At 38.4% G+C, this 27,691-nt stretch overlaps 1 protein-coding gene across 2 annotated transcripts; it reads right to left on the bottom strand.

Annotated features, from left to right (window-relative positions):
- Positions 1–70: 70 nt before the first annotated feature.
- On the bottom strand, positions 71–25,934 carry eeig2b (EEIG family member 2b). Of its 2 annotated transcripts, none has more exons than XM_084723638.1 (11): positions 25,669–25,934; positions 19,010–19,130; positions 17,066–17,095; positions 16,549–16,665; positions 15,746–15,792; positions 14,444–14,538; positions 10,998–11,099; positions 8,472–8,706; positions 6,220–6,356; positions 5,096–5,165; positions 71–3,631 (listed from the first exon to the last, which is right to left on the bottom strand). In XM_084723638.1, the coding sequence occupies exons 1-11, from the start codon at positions 25,812–25,814 to the stop codon at positions 3,589–3,591; spliced, it is 1,143 nt and encodes a 380-aa protein (XP_084579764.1). In that variant the 5' UTR covers positions 25,815–25,934; the 3' UTR covers positions 71–3,588. The 2 variants fall into 2 exon arrangements, with proteins under 2 accessions (XP_084579764.1, XP_084579765.1); XM_084723639.1 differs by having other exon boundaries at positions 10,998–11,096.
- Between the last annotated feature and the right edge of the window lie 1,757 nt (positions 25,935–27,691).

Here is a 27,691-nt window from a genome sequence, read left to right as displayed (position 1 = left end):
CTGAGTTTACTCATATTTAATATGTGATTTTTGTACATTATACCCACATTTGAAGTGCAACCTACACATGTTCAAGGGTTTTAACTGTTTAATTCAACAGTGCAAGGTACACATTTGAAGCATCCAGTACACTTGTTAAGGAAGCAAATGTTGGTCGAACAAGTCTGTAACAGGAAACACTGGACAGTGTCAGAACAGCGCAGAACATCACTATACAGGAGAATACATTGTACAGTTTTATATAGACAACAGCTTCACAGAAGAGAAGAAGAAACCATGTTTGTAACAACATGTTAGGTACCAAGATAAACATACCTGTGTCACACAGGTAAAACAAGTGATTTTTATCCAAAAAAACACACAATTTTCCAATAGTTGATATTTTTGGTAGCTGTAAATCATACAATTAACACTGTCTTAACTATGTAGTGAGAGCACTTTTTTGTTCTTAACAATAAAATATTTAGCAAAAATATGGCACAATACCAGCAAATATTCCCAAACAAAGATGATGATATCTTTTAGATGTGATTCAACATAAGACATTTAAATGAAAACAAAAAAAAACACACAATGAGAACACTGATTTACAGTTACATCATACACTGTGCAGACATCTGTGTTAAACAAACACAAGCAATGAGAATAAAATGATTTCCTACATGCTAAATAGGCAAGCAAAATTGTTACTTCAACGTGGAGATACTCCGATTAAAAGATGGCACAATATCAAATTAGGAAAAACATGAAGATGTGGCAAGTTCTGCAAACTAACAAAATGACATTTTAATCATGCAGAACATGCGAACGTAAAGACAGAGAACACTGACGTATAGTTAAAACACCATACACTGATGACGCTTGTGCAGATATTGATAAACATGTATGTAGTTCATCTAGAAGAGGAAGCATTCGACCTCTACTATGGCTTATGACAGGAGACAGAACGTTACAGGTACTGTACAGTCTGTTTTCACTAGTTGTAATGTTTCTAATATTCTCTGTATGCATAGGACTGACAGTTCCCAGGTAATAACAGTGTGTTCTGTACTTTGGCTAATTTGCTAATTAACTGAATAAATTGTGCACTTAATCTCCTATTACACTGGAAATGCAAACAGTCAACATGCATGACGCTATCAGGCTTTCAAAACCCTCAGCAGATTTATTTCTGTTTGTAGCACTCATCATTCGTTGATTGTTAGACTGGTTTTAAAACTGTTCTAACAGTTTATTTGATGTTAAAAGATATACATAACACAACTATTACCCTGGGACGGGTCTTTTTAAAGACAGGTGCTACTGAGTATTTTCTTCATGGCAGTGGATTACTTAACTAGTCCTTCACTGTATAATCCTAAAGTGAAACAAACTATAGTATACATCAAATTGTCGTAACGTCACAGGATCCTTCATTTGTTCACTGCTGCAAGCTTCCTGGTCAACAGGACGGCTCAGAAAGATGTAGTTCAGCTGCAAAGCGTAGGTATACTATAGATATGTAGTTGAAACACTGGGCATTAGGTATATGCCCCTCTATAGCGGTATTCATCATAGAAGCCCCTATTATATTTAATATTTACAGCCCTACAAAGGCAGAAGGCAGGAAGTCACAGAAGCAGTGAATTTGAGAAAAAAGGGCTAGAAAACTTAATGAGACAGAAGTTGTTTGATCTTTTTTGATTCTTTTTTAATAAAGTCTTTATGTTAGGATGGTTATTTTATCCTAAACGTATTGCCAAAAAAATCATACACATGCACTCTGCATTTATATTATCTTAAGGGAATTTAAGGGGGAAACACTATGTCCCAAGAAATGTGGTCTGTCAGCTTTATTGTTAAAGGAAATAAGCTTGATTATTTAGTCTATAAATTATAGGAATTAAGTGTATCAGTTTTGCTGGGTGTCTATGAAATCAATATAATCATTTATAATTTATTATATAATTTGAAGGTAAAAACCACATAAAATTCACTTGAATCAAATCAAAGATGGAAGTCGCTCAGATCTGCTAAAATAGTTAGCTTTTGCAGGGGTTAGCCGGGTCACTGACATCAATTCAACTACAGATTCATTTAGTTACATGCAATGAGAAGCTGATTTATCAAGATGCCACTTCATCAAATCAGTGCGTAAATTTAGTTCTGCCTGTAGCTAAAGCATCTCTCCAACTAGCTTTTTTAAAGTGTTGTTACTGCAGTTAGGGGAGCAATATAACACCAGAGTGGAGAAGAGCTGCAGATAATGATTATTTTAATTGTTTTCTCAATTAATTCTCAATTAGATGTTTGATCCATAAAGTGTCATAAAATGATGAAAAATGTCAACCAGTGTTTAATAAAAGCCCAAGACAACATCCTCAAATGCCTCATTTTGTCCACAGCTGAAAGATATTCAGTGTACTGTCAGACAGGAGTAAAGAAGCTGGAATCAGAGTTTTGACTTGAAACTACTTAGACCTATCAATCAATTATCAAAATAGTCACAGATTAATGGCGATTTACTCTGGTTTGGATTATTAAGATCACATTTCTGATAACTTAAAATTTTAAGAGAAATTATGCATTTCTGTAGCATTACATTTGATCATATAGCGGAGCAAATGTCTTGACCGACTATGTTACTGCGTTTTGCCTTCATAGAGCAGATTAGCACTGCAGGATCTTCTAAAATTCAGCAGTGTGTCACACAAATAACAACAAGGACTTCTATGTTATCAAGTAAACAAACTGTCATGTTCTCCCATTCTGTCTTTGCGAGTATCAATATAGCATTCTTTACAAGAGATCATGTCACATCCCTCCACTCATCCAAGATAACAGGATAACTGTTACTATTAATAAAAGTGGTTTTAGCATGTAGCAAACACATACAGTCACACACAGTCAATGTTCACACGTCAGATAGCTCAAGTCTGATGCCTCGTCTATGTAGTAAAATACTCTCCCCTTCAAAACACCAGTGGTTGTTAGAGTGCCAACAACTACAGCTTTTTAGCAGCTTATAGGCTAATATTAAATAAAAAGTCCTATTTAAAAAATAAAGTCCAAAACAAACACAGAGAGACAAAGGGAATGTATCGAAAACACATAGCATACTCCTCTTCGGTAAGGATTTCAGTCCATTTTTATGAAACGCACACACAGCTTGTCCTGGTGTCCTTCATTAGAGACTGTTGAATGTTTTCCTCCAGTTCTTAACAGTTTAAATTGAATGGGTTTAGATGGATCAGTCCCAAAATTGACCTCAAAAAGATGAGGATAATCTACACCCAGAAAATGAGTAGACAGATTCAGTTACATATATGGTAACGTCAATGTTTCGTTTACACCGAGATGAAAGCTGTCTACCTCTCGCTCTTAAAAAAATCTATCAGGGAGCTACAGTGTCATGTAGGAGATATGAACACAGGACGGTGCTGTTGTAACGTCAACTGTTCACAGAGTGATCAGGTCAGAAGACGCTGTACTTGTTAGGTATTGTGTGTGCTGTAGGAATGCAGATTGAAATGGACACAGACTTGCATCCAGTAATTTTTTTTTTTTTTTACGTAAGTGGTGTCAGTCCACCTCTGAGAGGCTGCAGGTCTAACGCTTCATCACCACCTGCTCGTACGCTCCAGCACCAACCCTGGGTTGACATGAAAGACAAAATTAGAAAAAAACATATCACACAGAGCTGACAACAATGCATATCATTCCCTCTTTTTTTAAAAATGTAAATTTCTGCATAAACCAGATCACTAATTTAAATAAAGGATAGTTAATAATGCAAAAAAGTGCCAAATCATGTCAAAGTCCAGTAATTCATGGTCAATGATGTTCTGACCTATCACTTGGCCGCAGGTATAAGTCTGTACCTTAATAAAACTACTGGGCACCATGACTGACAGTAGGACTGGGGATTGTTACTGAGTCCCTTTAAGGTATTGATTGAAATAACCCAGTACCAAGTATTAGCAAAACTTCTCCGCCTTCTGTTGCCTTTAAAGGAATAGTTCAAATTATCTGAAGAGGAGTTATATGAGGTATCCATGTTCAGTGTATAACCTACAGTAGATGGCAGCTAGCATGGCTCCTGGAGAAGCAGGGAGGAGCACCAGCACAGAAGCTAAGCAGGGGCAGCAAATCATATTTTAGCCACTTAAAAAAACAGTCTACCCAAAAAAGTATCAGTTTAAGTGTATGCTGTATTTAGAATGTTTTCACAGCTCTACTTTGCAGCCAGGCAGCTTTACAGATGGGAGACTGCAGTTATATAAGCCCTGTGTGAGAATTCCTGGGGGGATGGGGGGGGGGGGGGGGGGGGGTTTCCCCCTCTTTGCTTTTGCTATCCCCCACATGGTCATTCATTTTTTTTTTATCCCCACTGGGAATATGTGCTATCCCTGCTTCTGGTCAGATTGAACAAATTAAACGCATTTCCTCTGCCCAGCATTAGATGGAGCAAATTGATAAGCCACACAGCCTATTTTAAAAACACATTATGGATGCTCCTGAGTGGACAGAGTTGCAAGGAAATCAAGCTCTTATGTGTTACAGTGGCAATGATGATTGTGCCTCACACTTGGAATAACCCTGTCCAGTTCCATAATTGTCTTTGCCACCGTCAAATTTCACTGTTCTGATAAACAGTAATAACTATCTTAGTGATGATGTTTGTTGGCTATGGAAAGGAAAGTGGATACTGGTCTGAAATGACAATAAGGGCTGACTGAAATGAGTGCAGTTCACCCTGAGGAGGACATGCCTTTGTGTGCCAAACTATCAGGCCAGTCCATCCAAAAGTTTTCATATCATATCAAGTTGTTGACATCAGTCTGAACCAAAGAGATGGACTGACCATATTGCTGTCCCTAGAGCCATGCTGCAATAAAAGCTGAAACAGTATAATAAACATCCTCCTGGACAGCAGTTAATGTGTGCTCTTATCCTGAGAAAAATGGGAATCATCAATAATGGGTGCACCTTTGCCAAAATAATATCACAACCTCCTCCAGGCTCTCCCCCCATCTACTATGAAGAACAAATCAAACCTGATGTAACTTCAGGTCAGTGAATATCACATCATCATCATCATCATCATCCTGCTCACCTGGTGGGAAGGTGATGGCTTCCAAGGGCTGTACTTCCCCCAGGGCCAACAAAGAGACGCAAGCCTTCCTCTGAAATGGACACGGTTGTAGTAACATTTGGTCAGTATAGAGAGCACCCACACCATCCTGTATAACTGTTGTCATGAGGAGCAGCCAGTTGCTAGGCAATCTAAAAATAATCATGTATTGACAGCCGTTTTCTTTTCCGAGCTTTGAGCTGGATGAGACCTTGGAAAGAAAAACTCTGCCCTCCTCCTCTAAGTGCACAGACTGACTCATGGGATGTTATGCAAACTAGCTGTGCATTTAATATACACAGTAGCTCCAGAGTAGAGCTGCAACTAATGAAAGATATGTAGTGAATAATATGTTAGTCAATTATTTCTGATTAGTTGATGGTCAGAAAACTAGCTGGCAATGATTTTCTTAATAGATTTATTTAAAAGTCCATTCAAACAGTCCATGGTTTTTGAACCGTTGGTCAGACAAAACAAGAAATTTGAAAAATCTTATCTTGTCTCTGCAAAAATGGATGGCCATTTCTCACAAATTACTGACACTTTCTAGACGAAACAATTCATAGATAGTTGAAGAAAATAATCAGTAGATAAATCAGTCCTGAAAATTAGCATTAGATGCAGCTCTAGTTAATTTTATCTTATTTTTAGTGTTGATGTTTAGCACAAATTCTCAAATCACAAACTAACGCTTTGATTCCACTGAGCATGTTGTGTCTACAATGCGGCACTGATCTGTCCTCCACATGACCTTTTCTTGATTGCGTCAGTTTCCCTTGATTTTTGTGTTTCTACCATAGGTAAGCAGGCTGTGTAGTTAAATTTCTTTTCTCGTCTGATTTTATGATGGGGAGTTTGCACAGGGTGTTTTATTTTGAAACTTAACTGGATTCTCTATGCTGTGTCTGTCTGACTTCCTGCCCAGCTTCATCTATTCTGTGCAGCTTGATGCGCCTTCCATCAAAAATATAGTAAGCACATATGTGACGCAGCCATGCCCAATGGATGTGTGCGCCTGGGAACATACACAGCATCAACCTGCAGATTTGTTGATTCCAGACTCCATCAAAGACACCTTACTCTGTTTTACTGGATGTGTAGCCTACCTTCAGCACTGGAGTCCAGTAGGCTCGGTGTGAAGTCTTGACTCTGGAGAATCTTCTCCACAACGTCATCGGCATCCACCCGCGTGTCGTCCATTCTCTTTAGCTGAGACTCCATGGAGTCCTGCTTCACTGGGTGTCTGAGGGGAGGATACAGCAGAGTCATTTAGTGTCTCTTTCACACTAATGGCTTCCACCGCAAACTGAAGATGTTTGTTTGTTTCTCATACTGAAGCCGTTTCATTAAGTGCTCAGCAGGGGTGAGCCGAGGGAATCTATCTAAGGAGCTGGAAATCATTCCTGTTTTCAGTCAACTCATTGTCATGTTTCTGGCAGCCACACCCTTATCAGTACTACTGCCCCTTGTTCCATACATCTTCCTGAAAAGCTTGATTCTTTAATCACACTGATCTGTTTACTAAGATTAGAGGCCATGGTCAAATTGACATTACATCTGCATCGTAATTTTGCATATTATTTGAAGAGCCTTCTGCCAAAACTTAGGAGTTTTAAAGGGAGTTCACTACTTTGGGGAATGCACTCTCTTGCTGAGAGTTAGAGGAGTAGATTGATACCTCTCGTTTCTGCAGGTAAATATGAAGGTACATTCTGCAGCTGGGTGTGGTAGCTTGGTATGAAGACTGGAACAGGGTAAACTGAGAGCCTGTCTTAGTCCTGAAGTAGGGGTGTCCTATACTAAAATATTTGTTTCAGCCAAATCAGATTTGGGCATCTAATACATTTTTTTTTTTTACATTTAGTTCTTTTTTCAGTTCATTGTGCCACATTAAGCTCCTATATCTGCCAACATACGTGTATCATTTACATTTTAATGCCTTTCTTTGTCATCTGTGATGTGAAAACATCAGATTTTCAGACCGAAAAAGTAAAAGTGTGTCCTTCAGTTAAATTGTAAAATCAGAACACTGCAGAGCTTCTCTTCCTATTGCTGCAGCTGCTGCTATCTGGCATTACCTCACCTTCAAGCTCAACGCTCCGTAACGCCACGAATTAGGGATTTATTTTGATTTGGTGGAACAGTGGAAAGAACCAAGACATTGGGAAGTTTTATTTAGTTTCTGTGTAGTTTAAATGAAGACGATGTTAAAATTGCAGTTTTTTAAGAGAGTCTGGTTTGGTGAGAGTCAATAGTTGTTTCTGGTCAAACCAAATGTATTTTACTCTTTAAAAAAAGGTCTCTCACTGTTGCCATCCTTTCCATAATGTTGTCAGACACTTAAAATAAAAATCAGAGCCTGTTAGTGGCAAAAAACACTCTTTTCCACTTCCATGGCAGTTTTGTGCTTTGTGGTGATGTTGAGCCTTCCATGTTGTTGCATTGCTCTGTATACAATGATGCATCTAAAAAACAAGAGATGAATCTTGTTTACTAACCACTCGTTCCAGCTTGTCTCAGTGGTTAACCACTACCAGCGCATGTTGTCACAAGGATTTTTTTAGTGTGCTACCCAAAAAACCCAAACCCAAAAAGTTGTATTCATGACTGAAACTGAAAGAGTCTCAGTCGACTGAGAGTTCTCTGACTGATGACTTGAATTGAGGGGGCAGTTCTAGTCTGAAGGTAACAGAATCTGCCTACCAGCTCACAAATTAACACAATATTTCTCATTTCTTTAGTCCATACCAGACCTGAACAGTAAAAAGAGCACATCTTGGTATAATGGAGGAATATGAGTCAGACTTTTTCTTGACTGGTGCAGTTACTTTCTGAAGACTTCACGAAGAGGTTATCAGGTAGTTTCATATTTAGATGTAGAGATATGAACGAGAGAGAGGGGACACTTTTCTCATTGAATTCTTCTCAAGAAAGCAAACAAAGTAAATTTCCAAGAATGTCGAACTATTCCTTCAAAAACCTGAAAGACAGTATCTTGATAAAGTAAAAAATGCTGCACATGTTTTTCTTATAAAAACAAATAGCCCATATTGACACTACATAATAAGACCACAGATACTCTTCCGCTGTTCTGCCCCACAGCTTTTTACTGTGACAGCTGCTTCCTGAATTGTGACACAGATCTCAGGTGTGATTATATCTTAAGTTTAACTTCCCTAAAATAATTTACTGCTTTACTATTTTGTATTACCTACATTAAAAAGAAGTTGCCATGTTTGACTTGCTGATTTCTGTTCATTAAACAGGACTACGACAAAATGATTACATCTGTAGGAACTCTCATAAATGACTGTATATTTCCTTGTGATCACTACATGCCAAATAAATTCAGATTCACCTGTTGAGTCGTTCACAGGATGAGGCGCTCCGTACTGGTGTGCCCGCTGGGTTACTAGCGGAGGCTGTGGGGACTGGGTGTTCAGGTAGAGCAGGACAGGGTCTGGACTCTCTGTCCCGGTCCTCGCTGGGCTCTGGGATGCTGCCAATGCCTGTTGAGGCGCTGCCAACTGAATGGTTTCTCCGGTGGCTGAACTCTGACATGCTGGACGAGCGGGAGTGACCTGTACTATAGCCTGAAAAATGGACAATTGTTTTATCAGCAATACAACACTGACAGCCTTTAAGTTGTGGAAAAAAGTTTCTTATACACATCCAGCAATGATGAAGCAACATTATCATTCATTTGGGGTGGTGTTTACTGTTCATCTGGTAAACGCCAGCTCAGTGTTCACTCTCTTTTACAGTTGAAGACAAAATTATTAGCCCCCATATGAAATTTGCTGATGCTCACAAGCAGGAGAAGGATAAACAAAGTTATCACAGCGTTTCCAAGTGTCAAGAACTGGTGTGAGAAGTATCATCAAGAAATTCAAAGAGAGCCACACGGTACAGGACAAGCCTGGCAGAGGCAGGAAATGAAAGATAGAAAACTAGTGAGAGATGTGTCTAAAGACCCCAGAACAACTGCCAAAACACTAGTGAATGACTTGGCCAAGTCGGGAATCATAGTCTCAAAGAAGACAATCACTAGAGCCCTGCACAGGAATGGACTGGTTACAGACCAAGAAAAACTCCACTTCTGCAGAAGAGACACCTTCAAGCCAGACTGAAGTGTGCAAAGGACGACCTGGAGAAAGACTATGCAGACTGGAAGCATGTCCTTTGGTCAGATGAGACGAAACTAGAGCTCTTTGGCTGTAGAGATGTTGCTTATGTTTGGAGAAAGAAGGGAGAGGCGTATAACCCAAAGAACACTGTCCCCACAGTGAAACACGGTGGTGGGAGTATTATGCTGTGGAGATGCTTCAGTGCATCTGGAACTGGGGATCTTGTCAAGGTGAAAGGAATCATGAAGAAAGGATAAAAGGATATGTGAAGATTTTGAAAGAAAACCTCAAGCGGTCAGCAGCAAAACTGGGTCTGGGTCATCGCTTTGTCTTCCAACACAACAATGACCCAAAACATACGTCGCTCCTGTTGAAGAACTGCCTCCAGAAGACCAAAGTGAACGTTATTGACATGCCTGCACAAAGCCCTGACTTGAATCCTATCGAAAATCTGTGAGGTGAACTGAAGGCCGAGGTCCATGCTATTGCCAAAGAAGAACGGGCTGGGAGTCCTCAGGAGACGGGTCTGTGACTTGTTGAAATGTAAGAATCCAAAATAAAACTGGGATATTGGGACTGTTTAACAGCACTTGGGCAATACTTAAAAAAAAAAAAAAAAAAAAGACATTTTCATAGGGGGGCTAATAATTTCGTCCTCATCTGTATCTCTGTCTTTGGTCTCTACCAACTCCTGAGGGATATGTCTGGCTCTTTAGCTGCTTAATGCTCCACTGTTTTCATAAACTGTTCAGTAACTGTGTCTGTGTGCTGTTTGGTGCTGAGCAGTGGGTGTACACTGATGACGAGTGGTGAGAGTGAACCAGTGAAGTGGTGTGTATATTGTAGCATTCAAGAGACCGCGACCACCTGCCACTGGAATCGGTTCATAATAATATGCATTTAATGGTAATTTAACACTGCACAATGGTAATAGCACCAGTAGTCTAATCTCTATTTAAACATTAATGACAGAGGTTCAATTTGATACATACTATGCACATAAAACTCTAATACTTGCTTTACTAATACATGAGAAATGTAGAAATAGACACATATTAATGCCTATCAACATCCGAATTAAAACATTAAATCATAAATCAATGAAGGTTAATAATAAAGTATTAGTGTTTGTGTGGTGAAACCCATTTTGCTGTGCTGTTGAGCAGATTTGCAAAGTGCAGTGTGTTAAAAGATTTAGCACTTCGGCAGAGTCACAGTGACACCCACACACTCACATGCTTTTCGTGTCTGCAGGAAGCCATTTCAAGCAAAACACATCTCAGGCCATCAGTTCACCACAGCCATGGCAGAGCGAACTTCCCACACACTAATACGAGGTTCAGATAAATCTGTCAAGAGTCATACGTGGCAGGAAATGGGCTGCATTTTCAAATTTGAAATTAGAGGGTCATTAGAGCTGTTCTCAGTGCATTGCTCTGCTTCCTCTGGTCTTTTATTACAGTCATCTGATCTGCCTGTAATGGAAACTCGAGCCTCAGGTTTGAACTGCTCTGGTGGAGTGTCACTGGAAAATAACTTTATCGATCCCTTTCTCCTTAGGCAAAAGCTTTTCTCTGTTCGAACTTCCACACATTTTCTCCAGCAAAATCATTTTGTGAGGGAAAAAGAATAGTGTTGTGTAGTTTTATGTCGCTCACCAAGCTATCTTTATACATTATAATATTTCAGCAAAAATGTCTGAATCAGACAAAAAAACAAAACAAACTTTATGTCTTCTAAATGTGGGGTGCCCCTACCTGAGAGTTTGGACTGTTGGCTGGCGTAACTGGACGTTCGGGAGTGGCCGCAGCCCCCAAGGTCGTCAGAAACGACAGGACATTTCCCGTCTCGACTCTCTGCTGGATTAGAAAGAACAGAAGAAAAGACAGACAGAGGATGACGAAGGCCTGAAAGCTCTACAAGAGGCTGTTTGGTTACAAAAAAACAAAAAAAACAAAACCCTACCATAATGTAAGTAAGAGACCAACATGTACAGCTTTTTCTCATCCCTCCTCAAACAGTCAGTGAGAAACTGGTGCCAAACAAGCACAAAACCTGTCGAGGCCCACGCTGTCTGTGTACTCATTCTCAGCTCAATACAACAGATTTGTGTGTGGTATAGAATGTGTTTTTGTGAATGAAAGCAGGGATAGCTGGACGGTGATCGAATGAATCACAGTTACACAGTAAAAATCTGAAACTGCAGTCCTACACGTTCCTTCTTTAAATGGTTAATTATACATGTCAACACACTGTACTTTTTTTTTTTTTTTTTTTTTTTTAGAGATTACTCATTCGGGCTACAGAGGTACCCGTTTATATAAATGAGTCAGATCTGGTCTTTTGTTGGCCAGATGGGTTTTGATTGAGACCACAGACATAAAAGTAGATTTCATTTGTTCAAATAGGCCTATATATTCTGTGAAACCCAGATTGTGTTATTGGCTGTTGATTTCTAGCTTAGTTCTGCCAACAGACAGCAGTTACAACCACCCCCACACACCGTCCTTTAGTTCAGCATCCCTGAGTTAATGAGCGAGTGACCACAGTTGGCAAGTATCTGGACACAGCCGTATCTCTGCTCGTGTTGTGGCGAAAACAAACATATTTAGAGGATTGGCTGGGAATCACAGGCTGACTCAATTCAATACTATTACTGTGTTCTACACACAATAACAGCCGTATCATCTGCAGCACACTGTGTGACCCCAAAACATATAGGAAAATATAACCCCCAAAAAAAGCTAAGTTAAAGAACCGTTTTGACAGCCGAGATAGAGCAGTGTGTCTAATATGTGTCTTTAGTTTGAGCCTTTTTTTAAAAAAATGCAGCAACATAAGCACGTGTGCCACAATTTTAATGTCAAGAAGCCAAACTGGCAAAAGGCTCAGCTGCCAGAAAGCAAAACGGCTTAGAGTTCAAATGTCTGCAGGAGAGGAAGGAAAAACCTCTGCCTCTGCAACACAACAGAAAAAAAAGACACCATTTCAAGACGTATTAACCTTGACATGCTGAGGTGGGTCAAAAATGAGCGCTACTGTTTTTTCCCCCCCAATATTTTCGTGGCGTAAATAGAATAGCATGTCATATGTGTGTCATGCTGTATACACACACACACACACACACACACACTAGAATCAGCCACAAGTTATAAGACTTCCCAGTCCTACCATAAAGTGTGTAAAAACACACAAGAGCTTATGTTTGCTTTAATAAACCAATGTGCAATGATCACGGCCAGAAACATGCCGTCTGAAATGCTATTTTTACCTTACTCTTCTTTAATCTCTGTAATTCTTGTGTAGACTTGAGGGCTGTGCAATATGGTAAAAAAAAAATCATATTGTTATTATTTTGACAGATGTCGCAATTGCGTTATCTTTCATAATTAGTGGGAATGATAATATTTGCATCATGTTCTTTATTTTCATTGAAAAAATTATGACATTTGTTGGGGTCTGTACCAAACAACCATGTTTTCTTACATTTGGAGAACAAAATTTGTAGACTAGGGCATCTCTGCAGCACTATAAGACTTGATTATAATGCAGTGTTTTCACAAATTTTTCCTTTATGGAATTTGGATATTGCACTTTCCCATATAGTGATTTTGATAATATTTTGATTAATTGTGCAGTCCTAGTAGAATTCAAATAATTATTCTGAGTAAAATTTAGCTTGATTCTAATTGTAATACAGGTAATTTTTTGATACACTTATGAAAGGTTGTGGGATTCAGTAACCAGTGCATCCACTGGGTAACACATTATCTCAGTAGAATAGTTGTCCCATTCCAACTTGTTTTAGAAGATAATCATACATGAATATATTAGAACAAAAAAAATCATCTACTGTGTAATATATAATTTAGCAAATGTCCCACTTGAAATGATACTGCTCTCACACACACACCTGTACATCCACTGCAAACACGCACAGACGATGATACTGACATGATGATACTGATGGAAAAGAGCACAGTCTTCAGCAGACAAATGCACACGTGGTGTGCACATGCAAACACACTGCCCCCTCTAGACAGACTTGCGCTCCGTCCTATTTTTAACCATGTAAGAGCCTACAGGGTCAGAGCAGATTGTAGCTAATCTAAAAGAGAACTAGTTTAAATTATACATGAAAGAGCTGCACTACACTCTGAGGCTTCCAGGAGGAAGAAACATTCAACACTGCAATGTGTTCACACATGAACACACACACAGAGAACAAGAGAGAGGGCGGTGAAACGAGGGGGGTGAAATGTAGCAGAAAGGGGCAGCTGCAAGAGAAATATTTTCATAGCGCTGGATGGGAAATGAATAGCAGTTTTATGAAGTATGAGTACATCATGCTATAGAGACCTGCTACACATACACAAATAATAAGAATCAGCCGTAAGTTATTAGATCAATATCTATAGATGTAAGTTACTGAACTTGGTGACAAATAAATCTTTCCCTCTAGTTGCTGCCTGTCAGTCATTTACCTGTGTAAAGTTTTTGGATCATGCAAAGCAGCAGCAGGCAGAGGTTGGTCTGTATTAGCAGCAAAAGCTAGTGGTTTCAGTACTTGCTGCAAACTAAAGAAGCTGTAATAATGCAATGATTTATTAAAGGGCAGGTATTTTTGGGTTTGTTAAGTTGCTTCCCAGTAGTGAACCTTATGTGTTCAAGTTAGGGCTGCAAGATATTTAAAAAAAATTGTGATATGATTCACAATTTAATGGGCATGATTATTTTTGCGTCACAATTTTTCATTTTTACAGTTTTCAAGTATTAGTGAGTAAATAGCTAAAACTTATGGGGTCCATTTCTTTGCTAAATAGCCACATATAATAGAAATAGATTCTACAACAATGATATGGGAGGGATGGCAGGGATCTTACACAACTGTGTGGGTGGGATCGCAGCAAAATGAAAATAAGTTTCAGCCTTGTGATTACCAGTCAAAAAGTTGGGAGGAATATTTTAGCCTTCCTGAAAGTTTTTAGAACGGTGTCTATATTAATCCACTGTACATCTACACTAATTATGAGCAGGAGCTTAACATATCGAAGGACAGCAGATCAGAAATCTGTTAGATAAATGAAAGTGGAGCAAAACTCCAAACCTAACAGTGTGTGCTCTATCAGGTGTCTGCGAATGTTACAGCCAATGGGATGACTAAGCAGAGCAGAGGAGTGTAATGTGGCGTGATTGGTCTCACCAGAGCAGCCTTTCTGCGAGTCCCCTCCCTTCCTCTCCTCCAGCAGACTCTCTCCATCACTCTGGATCCCGATCACTGTGGCTGTGGAGGGAGGCCTGATGACAGAGGAAAGACAATAAGTCCCTTTTCTCCTGTCTTGTCTTTCAGTGTGTTAATTATTCAAATCGTTCAAAAAGGGAAAAAAAACTAAAGACAAAAACAGGGAGAACTGGGGAAGAGGGGATTAAAACATCAATCAAGGGAAAGACCATAAAGTTAGGTAATAAAATATTAGCATTCAGAATAACATTCAGCTAAGGATAAAAGTGTATATACACTACTGTAGACACTAGACATTTAAATACAAGATGCAGCTTTTAGCATTAACATACAGGCTACTGAATAATTTTTAGGTCAAATTTTGCCCTCGGGTAAAGCTGCATTTCTCTCTGAATGTATATATGTGACACATACTTTCACTGCAAAGAACTTGTACGACAACTACTTGCAGAATGAAATCAATCAGTGCTTTTGACATGTGAAAAACAGTTATTTAGGCTTGCACAACTCTGCATCGTTCAGTTCCCATGAAACTGTCTCAAGTCTGAAAAAGCTCAGTGCTGACAGCTCAGTCAGTACCACACCTACAGCAGCATTCTTGGAACAGCTCCCAAACAAATGCAGTCAGCAGGGGTTTTGATGTCATAATTTTGGCACACAAATGCAGAATAATTTTTTTTTTTTTTAGGCATTTTTGCCTTAATTCGTTAGAGATGCACGCAGGAAATGTTGGCAGACAGAGAGCAGAACTCCAGAACTTGGAGGTTATGTCTTTTTTATTTACAAGGCTATCTTTGGAAAATAGCTATCGTACATTTCATCTGTTAGTTTGGTTTTATGGACCTTCTCAAACTTGGTCCAATGAGCGGCTTTACCTGAAAGTCCCCAGAGTTTTTGCTAAGCCCGGAAGATCTGCTTTTAGTTTTTGTTCCCTGACCATCTGGGACACCCTAAAAATCAATATTCTGTTATCTCTGGGTGAATTCAAATCCATGATCAATTACCACATTTCCTACCTTGTATCTTTTATTATTTTTGTCTTTGTTTTTATATTGTATCTTTATTGTATTCTCTAAAGACAGAAAAATAATTGACAGACTGGTGCTTAAACTATGGCTGCTCTGAGGGTAGGCATCTTAAATGGCTTAACTACAAGTCAGCTGATCATCTGACACCAACTGACAATAACCTCATACAGTTTGAGCTGCAGACCAAAGCAGATTTAGCACCATATTAAAGCTGAATAATATTACTTTCACTTACGTTTTAAAACAGGGATCCCCTGACATGAGCTGTGTACTGATGATGACCTACAAAAAGAAAAAGAGACTTGTTAATTGATTCAGGATTCTTAGTTTAAAGCGGAGCTTCTCAAACATTTTCTGGCATGCCAAACTTAAGACGCTGAAAAAAGTTGACACCTCACACATCACTTCTTTTTTTTTAATCAATCATAGGCATTTTTTTTTTAATATAAATCATACTCATTTGATTTAAATCCATATTTTTCCCTTCATCACACACGTCACACCTACGGTGGCCATTTGCCCCACAGTTTGAAAAACCACTTTGTTAAAAGAAAGAAAAGGACATTTGTTGGTTCAAGGATAGTCACACTTTATTCCAACTTTAAAAGAATCAAATATGCAAATACAAAAGTTACTGTGGGTTAACCAACTAATTTTTAAAGTCATGAGGATCTGCATTCTCTAATTAACTCGAATGTTTGGTGAGAAATTAAGTTTTATCTTTATTGTTCTTTAGTTTTGGTCACAAATTGTTATAATTCTTCATGGAATAAAGCAGATAATGGTGGTGTTGAGGCCTGAATCTGTATTTGCCTGTCAATTTCCACATTAAACACAGCTCCTGTTCTTCAAAGGTTTATTTCTGGTGACAATCTAATGCACTACCAGTGGTAAACAATCCTAGACGTTTACGCAAAAATGTTTTCCATGCCTGGTTCCTAGTTGAGAAAACACCAGGCTTGTATGCAAAACACAGGTATCTTCCTGAAACAGTCAAACCAGATCGGTGTGGCAGCTTTACCGTGGCTTCAATGTTACCTTGAGAATGGAGTTATCCTGGCGAGTATTTTTGGTATCGTAGCCTTCCAGCAGACATCTGCGGGTTGTATTCCCTGAGCCGGCAAACTCTGCTAAATTCAGATCTGCAAAACCAAGCTGAAGGAGAAAAAATGACACTGGGTGAACTTTGTTTCCTCACAGGAGACTTAAATTTTGCCCAGTCAGCATTGTGACAATCTCTGGATGTAAAATGACAGCAGTCAGGCACTGCATGAGGAAAACTTTAAACTTCTTTTGCAATTTTAATATTCGTGGGGGAAAAGCTTTTATCTAGTCACCAAAGTCCACAAGAAGAGGTTTAGCATGCTCAGTAAATAATTACTTTCAAACAGAGAGAACACATGACAGAATGAGCCAACCTGCAGGCAGTGAAAGCCATCTGTTTGCTACAGGCTCACACGGCTATCTCCATAAATATGGCTGATTACTGTAAATCTAGGTGACCTCGAGGTTGAGTAAGGGGATGGGGGTTGGATAACAGTGTGCGAGGACTTACCTTTGCATAAGCCTTCCCACCTTTAAGCTCCTGTAGAAGAAGAACATTTGAATTAAAATATTACTCAAAAAAAGTCTGAAAGTCCTGGAGTCACGCTTCATTTCAGCATGATGCATGAGTTTAAGACTTATATGAGCTCCAAAATAGGCATTAAATGTTTTGACACTAAATTCTAAGCCAATGCTAGAATGCTGTCCAGGTTTTTTTTTTGCATTTAATTCTGTGCAGCTACATTCATATTATTCGTATCATAATATTAGATTGCAGTGGTGGCTGTGTGGGATTGTTTCCAACTTGTGTGATCCAGATATTTCTATTAACTGCAGGGACGAAACGATAATCAGTTTCACGATAAACTGCAACAATCGTTTAAAAATGTTTTTGATTACCGTGTTCTCAAAAACTCACAGTAAATATTGTCCAGCATCAGCCAAAGATAGCAAGTCTCCTGTGGTTATCAGGACACCAGAATTTCGATACCATGGCAAAAAGAAAAATAAAGCCCTAGGCACACAAAATAAGATAGAAAAAGCAACTGAACACTGTCTGGTTTTGCTGCAAGCCAAATTTCAGACGCAAAAATCAAGACTGAATTGAACTGACATCTAGAATGAGAATTTAGAGCTTTTCTTTTTATAGGCAAGTTTTTTTTTATAGCACCATTCAGACACAAGGCAATTCAAGGTGCTTAATGCATAGAAATACATAAACATAAAACATTAAAAGAACATTAAAATCGCCTTTGATATCACAAAAACAAAAACTAAAAGAAAGCCAGTAAATGGTTAAAAAACAACCGAAGTTGCATTAAAACAAACAAACCAACAGAAACAAAAGTGACAGCAAAAAATATAAAAACAGTAGTTAGAGATTACTTTAACAAGAGGTTATGTATCTACTTCACTGGAAAGCTGCAGTAAACAGTAATGTTTAAAGCCCTGGTTTAAAAATAGCTGACAGTTTCAGCCAAACTTAGGTATTCAGGACGTTTGTTCCACTTTCAATACTATGAAATGTATGACAGCGTTATCTCCTAGACGCAGGTGCAGCAGCAACGTGGATATGTTTTAAAGGGAGGGAAAACTTTGGCACTGCAATAGACACGATGCCAGTTCTAATTGTTGCAATAAAAATCTTGGTGAGATGATTTCAGTGTGTGTATGAATACATTTTTTGAATATTTCCAGCACATTTTAACAATACCGTGATAACACCGATAACAGGATACATTTGGTCACTACAGCCTAATCAAAACTGACAAGTTCTATTCATTAACAAAAGCTGATTTAATAAAGATAGACTAATTCATTTAAATTTGATGGTAGCAAGAGGGAATTGCTTGAAATGTTAAAGTTCAATACCAAAATAATGGCAAAGCTGGCCACCAGTGAAGGCAAAATAATAAGGGTACTTGACATGCTTGGCATCCTAAAACAAAAAGGGCAGGACACACCTGAAATAGCTTGCAGATACAAAATGGATACACATGATGCACTTTACCAGGATGCTTATATTTTTCCTTGTTTTTATTTCTGTTTTCATCCTTTAAAGTTCATGTAACATGACATGATTCAACAGCTGGAGCACAGAGCACACTCATGTTAAAGGCTAGAGGACAGCAAAAGGGCGAGTGGCAAAAGACCTCACAGTGATGAGTGTTTTCTTCAGACTGCTGCGCTTGCTGACTGCTGTATTAGAGTTCACGTTTCACTCTCAAGTTTCAATTGCCATATAAAAGTCTGTCACCAATACCACATTTAACCCAGGTACAGAAATTCTGTCAGCAAGGATGAGACTCTCGTTTTTTACTGCAGCCTTGTTTTGACAGTGACAAGGACAAAAGCCTTCATTTTTGGATAAAACCCTCACCTGAACATTGTATGTTCACATGCAAAACATCAGATTAAAGTCAGAAATCTGGGGCTGAGTAGCCACATACTGTACCTTTCTGACAGACACACGACACACACAGGGGTCCAGTACACCCGTCCCTGCGCTGGCACTCATCTTACAGGGGAACGAGAACCGCTTCTTCCATCGAACACAGTTGGCCTGCACCGGCTCCCTGTAAGAGGAAGTCACAAAGACTTAGACCATCTTTAAGCACTCTGGAAGGTCATTTCCTGGTCATGGGCTGAATGTTTAGGTCTCAGAGGCCAATTTAAAAAAGATATTAAGAATAGCTTCCGATAATCATTTGGGTAGGGCTGGGCTGCAAAGCTGAAAAAATTTAGCACAATTAAATGTTTCATTTCAGTAGATACATAATTATATTTTAATGGAGAACAGGAGAATAAAGGTTGAGTTTAATCATTTTATTTATCAAGGCACGTGGGAAAATAAACAAGAGCCAAAAAACTGCCATATTGGAAGGCTGACCTGTGCTTTTTTAGGAACCCTTTCCTCACTGTCTGCATTAGGGCTGAACAATGAATCAAAATGTTTTCTATCTTCCAATATGGCCTGCTGCAATTTTCAAATTGCAGGAGGTACAATGTGTGTCCTGTGTGCTGCAGAGATGTCCGTGCCAACACATCATATTCTAAGACATTTTGTTCGGTACAGATCTCTGCAAAAATGACATCATAATCATGTTTTTCAGTGAAGGTGAAACCATGTCACAATTTCAAAATCAGTCAAAATAATTGCAATTATATTTTTACAAAATCATTCAGCCTCAGTCTCCACTCATCTTCTCACTCCACGCTGTTTCTCGTTGCTTCTTAACATCACTGTTTCTGTTGTTGTGTCACATGTTGATGTTGCAACTGAGCAACACCCTCATAGCACACTCCATTATCGAAGGATGTGATAATTATGAGCCTGGGGAAGTCTGTTATGTGCTTTCATGGCAATTTGCATTTAACATTTTATTGAACAGTTTTCTTATTGCTTCTGACGAAGTGGCTATTCCCAGTACGCATCACTATTGTTTTATTGGCCAGGCTTACATTTGAGCATGTCTCTGTACAACTGAAGAAGTACAACTGCTTCATTTCCTTTTGTGGTTTGGACAACTTGCATCATAACCCCTGAGTGACTGATTGGCTCAGTAGCAGAATCATATACAGTGCAATAAAACACAAACTGAAAAAAATAAGATATCACCGTCATATTTAAGAACAAAATTGATTGATTGATTGATGAAGTCAATTTTATACATGAGCCTGAGAATTTCTTGTCTTCTTTTGTAAAATGCAAAAACGGTTTTCTATATAAAGGTTTATAATCTTTGAAGTTTTGTATCTCCACCAAAAAAAATGTGCTGTTTGGGAAACAAGTTTCAACAAATTTCAAGCAACACCCAACTCTACTCATGCAGCATTATTCACAACCAACTGCAGTCTGAAAACACTGATTTTTTTTTAACAATGATGATTTACAGTTCTTTTTTGTACACGTACTACTGATTTCTTGCTTTTTCCACTTGTTTTCTGCAGCTCTGATCACACCCCTAATCTGTCGGAGCACAATTTCATTTCATCAATTTTAATACCACTATTACATAACAATGAAAAGCACCAAGGTTGAGTGACTACTGGATTAACTCGCATCTCTTCCCTGCTTAGGGCTACTGAATCAAGTTGCCAATACAAGCTTATGTGCTTAGCCTCAGATTTTTTCTGCCTACTAAATAAACTATCTAATTAATTACAGTCCTGGTGTCACCCACTGATTCATTTGACTGCTGAATCAAAAGGCGGCAGCAGGTGTAGCTCATTTTGCCATGAGAGATATAGAGAAACACATGTGTATACATCCTCAGCCAATAACTAGAGGCAAAAATGAGTGAGGTGTAGCCCACTCTCAGTGAAAGGATGAGATGAAGTGAAAGAGAAAGGAGCGTGTATGCGTGGGCAGCATCACGATACCCCAGATGGCCTTGCTTTCACTGGCGTCCTCTCCCCTCCCACTCACCTAACCAACTCCCTTCTGTTAAAACAGCCTGCATGCCATTCATTTTGATTGACTTTGCCGGATTTAAATGCAAGCAGAGCTGGTGGTTTTGCTCTCTAATAGAGTACAAATCACTTAGCTGGCATCAGCAGTGAAAAAAAAACAGACAAAGACTGAAGGATACAAAGAGTGTTGATGACATAAGACTTAAACCATTAGCAGGGTGTGCTGATCACTGTTAAGACGGTTAAGAGTGATTGAATATACAGGCCCGTGTTGTGCACTGTATCCTTGCCTCACTGCAAATAAAAAGCTGCAGATGCGTGACCAGTGTTTTACAAACACTGACTTCATCCTGGGGTTGATGCATTTCCGAGAGTGAACTCCCAGAGTCGGAGAGGGAACTCCCAGCCAGCTGGACACTGTGTGCTTCAGGAATTCTTGCACGATTGCATGCACTGTAACTCACAGCACTTCTCAGCAAAGCAAAACACTATTAGCGAGTGTGACTAAGTCAGCTTTTAAGCACAAGCAGAGGTCGTATCTCTCATCTCTGTACGTGGGTCAGATGTCTTGTTAAACTCCAGCTGCTCTCCTTTCAAAAGCAGCTTCAGACAAACACTGTTACTCCAAAAAACAAATCTTTTTTAGATGAATTTGGCGCATGATTTTCCAAAGTCTAGCAGCAACGAAAACACCAAGCCTGAATTTATCAAAAAGATGTTATACTTTCAAAAAAGTAAACTCACATAATAAGGAAGAAACAATGGTGCAGCTTGTGAAAAGCCACACCAAAGGGAAAGAAAGACTCATAAAACAATAATCCTCACTTCCTTTACACTCACAGCTGGGATGACTCAAACAAGTGTCAGAGGAAATATAGTTTGGGGGGGGTCTAATGAATCAAACCGCTGCAGAAAAATGTAATTGAATAGCACTCAGACTCGTGACTATGGATTCTGCTAGCTGAAACATTTCAGAGCTAGAACAGGATGTTTTAATTAGAATCTGAACTAGATGAACTTCACTGACTGGGTTATGGGATTAAAAAAACTCTTACGGTGTTTCTTCACTTTCGTTTAGCTGCAGTGGCTGCTCACATGTGAAAAAATGTGCAGACACTATTGTGGCTATATTAAAATGACCTCAATGCCATGACCTCAGAAGCATCCTGATTCACAAAGTCCAACACTCTGGGCCTTTCTATTTAGCCATTTTATAAGAGCTACTTACTGTAGAGCAAACAGAGGGCTTGTTATATAACAGGGTGAAGCCGTCTAATCTCTACAGACTCGCTCCAAAACAAATGCTTTTCCCTTACTCAAATGTTGGACGCCAGTCTAATTTACGAGCAAAAACACAAAACAGGTTACAGAGGAGATGACTGTCTTTGCTTGTCTCAAACTGAAAGCAATAATAGCATTATTAAGACATTATTGTGGACTGTAGTGTGACTGAATAGTTAAATTATTTTAAAAATGCACTTGTCTTTGATCTTTGTCTGTCTCTAATTATCACCATAGTTATGTAATAATAATGATAATTAATAGTAGTTATAATAATAGTAATTATAATGGTCATATATTAAAAACTTCAAACTTATACAGTGCTGTACTGTGTATATACTATACATATATTAGATCATTATACACTGTACAGTATAATACACAACTACGCTCTGTAGTCTGGCTCAATGTCCCGCCTACAGCACAGCACATCTGATTGGTTAGAAGTCATGATCAATCAATCAATCAATCAGCAGACACACTGTGTCACAGACGGGGTGAGACACAGCTGCACCGGTGAGCAGAGAGGAGCTGTGCAGAAGTTAAGACAGTTGATATCACCAAAGTTTCAATAAACATCACAGTTTTATGATCTGTTTCTTTGGTGATAGCAGAGTTACATCAGTGAAAAAAGTTATGGTCTGAATTTTGACGGCTTTTAAATCAGTCGCTCTTCACAGAGATGCGCTGCACACAGCAGCATCTGTCCTGTTTTCACTGCATCTCTGCATGGAGATTTCAGGTATTACAACTTATACAAAAGTAACAGTGACAGTAAAACTATGATGCTCACATGTGGCCCGCGGATCACATGCGTAGATGGCGATCCGTACGTGATACGGGTCAACTGCGATCCGTTGCACCCCATTTTCCGACGATTTATAGGCTAAATAACTAATCAATTACTCTAGAAAATAATCTGAATATTGGTAAATAATAATACTAATTGTCAGTTGTAGCCTTAAATGCTTTTCCCTATGAAGTCTATAAGGGGACAAAAGTGACAAAAGCTACTTGAACTGTAACTTACGAGTGAAAACCCAAAACAGGTTTCAGAGGTGATGACTGTCTCTGCTTGTCTCAACTTGACAGTAATAATATCATTATCATGACACTGCTGTGGACTGCTGTCCACTACATTTACACAGCCTACATGAGAGGGGCACAATATTAGAAATTATGCTCACCAGCACAACACCTCGACCCATTACGACTTCAAAAATAAATATAAAGTAGAATTATTACCTTTCTGCAAGTATCATCAAAAACTGAAAAATCATAAGCTTTTGAAAAGTAGAAAAATTCATAGAGCTGCTGTATTGTACCACATTAGATTGTATAAGTCTACCAATGAAGTGGCTGGTGAAGGAATAACGAAGGCAACAAAGTTTAAGTTTCAGTTGAACAAGTAAGAGACAGACATGACATTACACTCTTCCCATTAATGTAGGAATATATTTCTAACTATGAGACAGAAATTGCTTGGGTCTAAGAAAACAGTGTAGCAGAATCTTCCAAACATTTTAAGGGAATGGTGATCAATTTTCAAACGTAAAAAACAACAAATAAATAAATAAATAAATAAAATGCTCCATACTGCTCGTCTGTTGTAATTCAATTGTCCTATAGCCTTGACATGCCGTTTACTTGCACACACACACACACACACACACACACCATCACACCATACATGCCCACTTTAGACAGTGTCCACACACACACATGAAAGTGGCTCTAAGCTAAGAATCCACAGTGAAGATTTAGATTTTTTCGATGGTTATTTTTTCATGTTTTGAAAACTGGTCACCATTCAGATTCTGCAACACTGCTTTCCTGTTAAACACGACCTTAAATCAGAGAATGACTGAATTTTAATTTTTGGGTGAACTCTTCCTTTAACAACCTGCATGCAGTGCTGGTACAGAAAAAGTCACAGGACTCTGTCTGGTTTTGCTGCAAGCAAAATTTCAGGCAAGACAATAAAGACCAAGGACTTTGGTCTTGAATGAGCACTAAGATTAATTCTTTTTTTTATAGGTTTGGTACTTTATATTCTATCAAACATTAGCATTAGACTGTTTTTAAACATGTGAAAAGTATTAAAGCATCGATACTTTTGACAACCTTACTTCAAACATCAATTGCCAAAATCATGTCATTCTGGATGACTACTTTTATTTAATTTGATTAAAGAAGGAAAGCATGAGTATGGTAACTTACAATAACTGTAAGTATGACTGTACCTTGTGTTTTGGTATCGGACAGGACTGCTTTGATGCATAGAGTTGCAACGATTACTAGTAAATTGATTATTAAATGAATTGCCAACTATTCTGATAATCAGTCGGTTTGAGTGTTTTTTGTTTTTTGTTTTAATAAAAATAGTCAAAACTCAGCTTCTTAAATGTGAAATCTGGGGGTGTTTCTTTACTCCTCTCTGAGAGTAAAACTTAATATTTTGAGGTTGTGAGTAAAACAAAACATTTGAGAATGACATCTTAACCTTTGGGAAACACTAATTGACATTTTTCACAATTTCCTCACTTTTTAACACAACTATTCCCCGATCAATTGACAAAATAACTGACTGATTAATCAACTATGAAAACAATATTTAGCCCTACTACTGCATATGACTTTTAGGGGATTGCAACTGTGCTCTCTTCTTGCATTTATTTGCCTGATCAGTTATAATCAATGACAGATTGACTAAGCCAGTGTTTCCCAACCCTGGTCCTCAAGGCACACTGCCCTGCATGTTTTAGATGTTTCCCTGCTCCAACACACCTGATTCAAATGATCAGGTTGTTGTCAGGCTTCTGCAGAGCCTTGATGACGAGCTGATCATTTGAATCAGGTGTGCCTTGAGGACCAGGGTCGGGAAACACTGGACTTAGCTTGACAGCCAGAAACCTTCCACCTACTTCAATGATACCTTTAGAAAACTCAGGACATTACTGTATCGATTGAGCAGCAACACACAGAGTCATATTCAGCTTTTATGGCAGTTATGTGACAGGTCAGCTGTCTGCTTACAGCACAGGAATCAATTCCACGACCAGCGAGGAAGTTGGCTTGAGAAATGCAACAAGAAGAAAATGCCATCCAGCTAATTAAAGGCAATTACAGATCATTAACTGTCACATATGATTGTGTTGGTTTTCTCCAGTCGATGCTAACATTTGGTTCACATTTCTGCCAAATATTACTCAGTTAAAACAGCTTTGAGTGGAAGGTAACGTTGAATTAAGCCACACAAGTTACAATGCCAACTGATGTTAGCTTGTTTAGCCTTTTAGCTGGTTAGCTAGTAACGTCACACTGTGGACGAACACTGCTAAGCTAGTTTAACCTGTCAGCTAAAGAAAGCAGGTTCAGTCCGTGTTTTTTTTTGACTGTACAAAGACCAAACATCCTTACCGAGATGACTCCTCGGAGAAGCCTCCGTCCAGCAGTCTCACTTTACAGAAGAGGACACCGTTGACAAAGGGGACCGACGAGAGCTCGTCCAGCTCAAAATCCACCTTGAACTTGAATTTCTTCTTTTTCATCATCATTAAATCCATAAACAGATTCGCTACTCTCGAGAGGATGCTCTAATCTCGCCCGTCGCTGACATTACAACCCATTGTGTTGTGGTAGCTACAGATGCAGTGTTGTGTTGTGTTGTGGGAGGATGGTGAAGCTGCTGGTGCCACAGTCAAACTAACGAAGAACGCTACTTCCTGCTGCGAATTTTCAAAATAAAAGCTGTCACAAGCGGCAAGAGCTGCCTTTTGGAAGAGATTGCCTTTAAATTAGGTTTCAAGTACAGATTAATTGAGAAGCAGATTAATATTAATGTATAAACACATATATAAAATCACATACTTGCAAATAGGTCTCAATTTTGATGTCCTTTCTGTTTGTTCATGTTTTTGAGCCCAGGTTTAACTGTATTGTTAAGCCTCAGGTCTAACTGCTCACTTAGCTTGCGTTGTCCTCTCCATCAGCAGCATTTATACCTGTCACCTTCATCAGATATTTGTATTTAACTACTGTCAGCATATCTTAATCGTCAAAAAGTTTCATTTAACTCATGAAATTAACATAATTACACAATACATTAATAAATGGTGATGAGTTTTATACTATATAGTAAGGCTCCCATTGTTAATTATAAATGGTTTAAATCGTTAATAAATGATGATGTATTTTAGACTTTACTTTATTAGTGACTCAATTGTGAGATTAATTAGTCCAAGCAATAACTGGATGTTGCCAAATAGTGACCCTACTTCAATGTAATGTATAATTTCAGATTTATAAAGTATTCACAACCAAATTATTAACCTAATCATAAACCATTTCTAAGTTATTCATATATGTAGTCTTGTTGTCTTTAAGTATATTTTGAAGCTCATTAGTACTTTTACTTGTGTAACAGAGTATTTTTACACTGTAATATTACTATTTATACTTGTATAAGGAGGAAAATAAAGTTGTTTAATAGAGCATTAATAAATTCAGTAAAATATTATGTTCTTCCCTATCGTTAACATCTTACTTTCTAATAAACAAACACATATAATGTTTCCACTGTTGGGCATTTTTAACGTATGCCAGAAGTTTTGTTAAATTCTGATTTTTTCAGTCACATTTATTAGTTTGACTTTAACGCATCTTTTATTTTGAAGTAGTTGTGGATTAAACGGATGTACAGTAATGACAGCGGTTAACTTGACGTGCGTTCAGAAAAGCCCGCCTCCTCTCTCCGTCGCCCCCTGGCGGTGAAATAAGATAACAGCCGCTCTGATTGGACAGATTACGACAACAAAGTGAAGACAGCTGCTGTTATGTAACATTTGTCGCCACCTCGTGGTACAATCGAGGTACTGCAACGACACTCATATTGAACTGCACATTTTAAAACAGTTTCTTTTACTCTCAGAATTTCATTTTTAGAAAGAAAACACCATCACATGGAGTGATGTATTCACATGATAAAAACACAATATTCAACATGTGCATAAACGTGTAGCAGGGAAGAGTGAGGCACCATGACACACTTTTTGCATTCACTTCACTTTCTCAGTCTCAGTACATCAAAATCAGACATTTTCACACATTTGATAATAATTCTTGGGCACAAATATATAATTTTATGTGTATTATATATTTTTTGCTTCTGATTGTATTTTAGAGTTATAAATAGCACTTATAAATAAATAAGTACTGAATGTACATTTGTGACAAGTTGTCACACTATGGGGTAAATTATCAAATATATTTTTCACAAATAAGAACATGTGCAAAAATATCTCTAGGAGGATTCATTAAGACAGATGATTTAAATATTATTATTTTCATTAGGTGTTGGGTGGTGAACTGCCATTTATGGTCTTCTGTTTATAATTTTATATAATTATAGCAGGCATCCCTTTGTCCTTCCCTCTTTATTTTC

The sequence above is a fragment of the Lutjanus erythropterus genome, chromosome 7, assembly GCF_056507025.1.
Source record: "Lutjanus erythropterus isolate fLutEry1 chromosome 7, fLutEry1.hap2, whole genome shotgun sequence".
Classification (NCBI taxonomy): domain Eukaryota; kingdom Metazoa; phylum Chordata; class Actinopteri; order Lutjaniformes; family Lutjanidae; genus Lutjanus; species Lutjanus erythropterus.
Note: the sequence above shows the minus strand (reverse complement) of the source record. Positions and strands in the feature narration are given on the sequence as shown.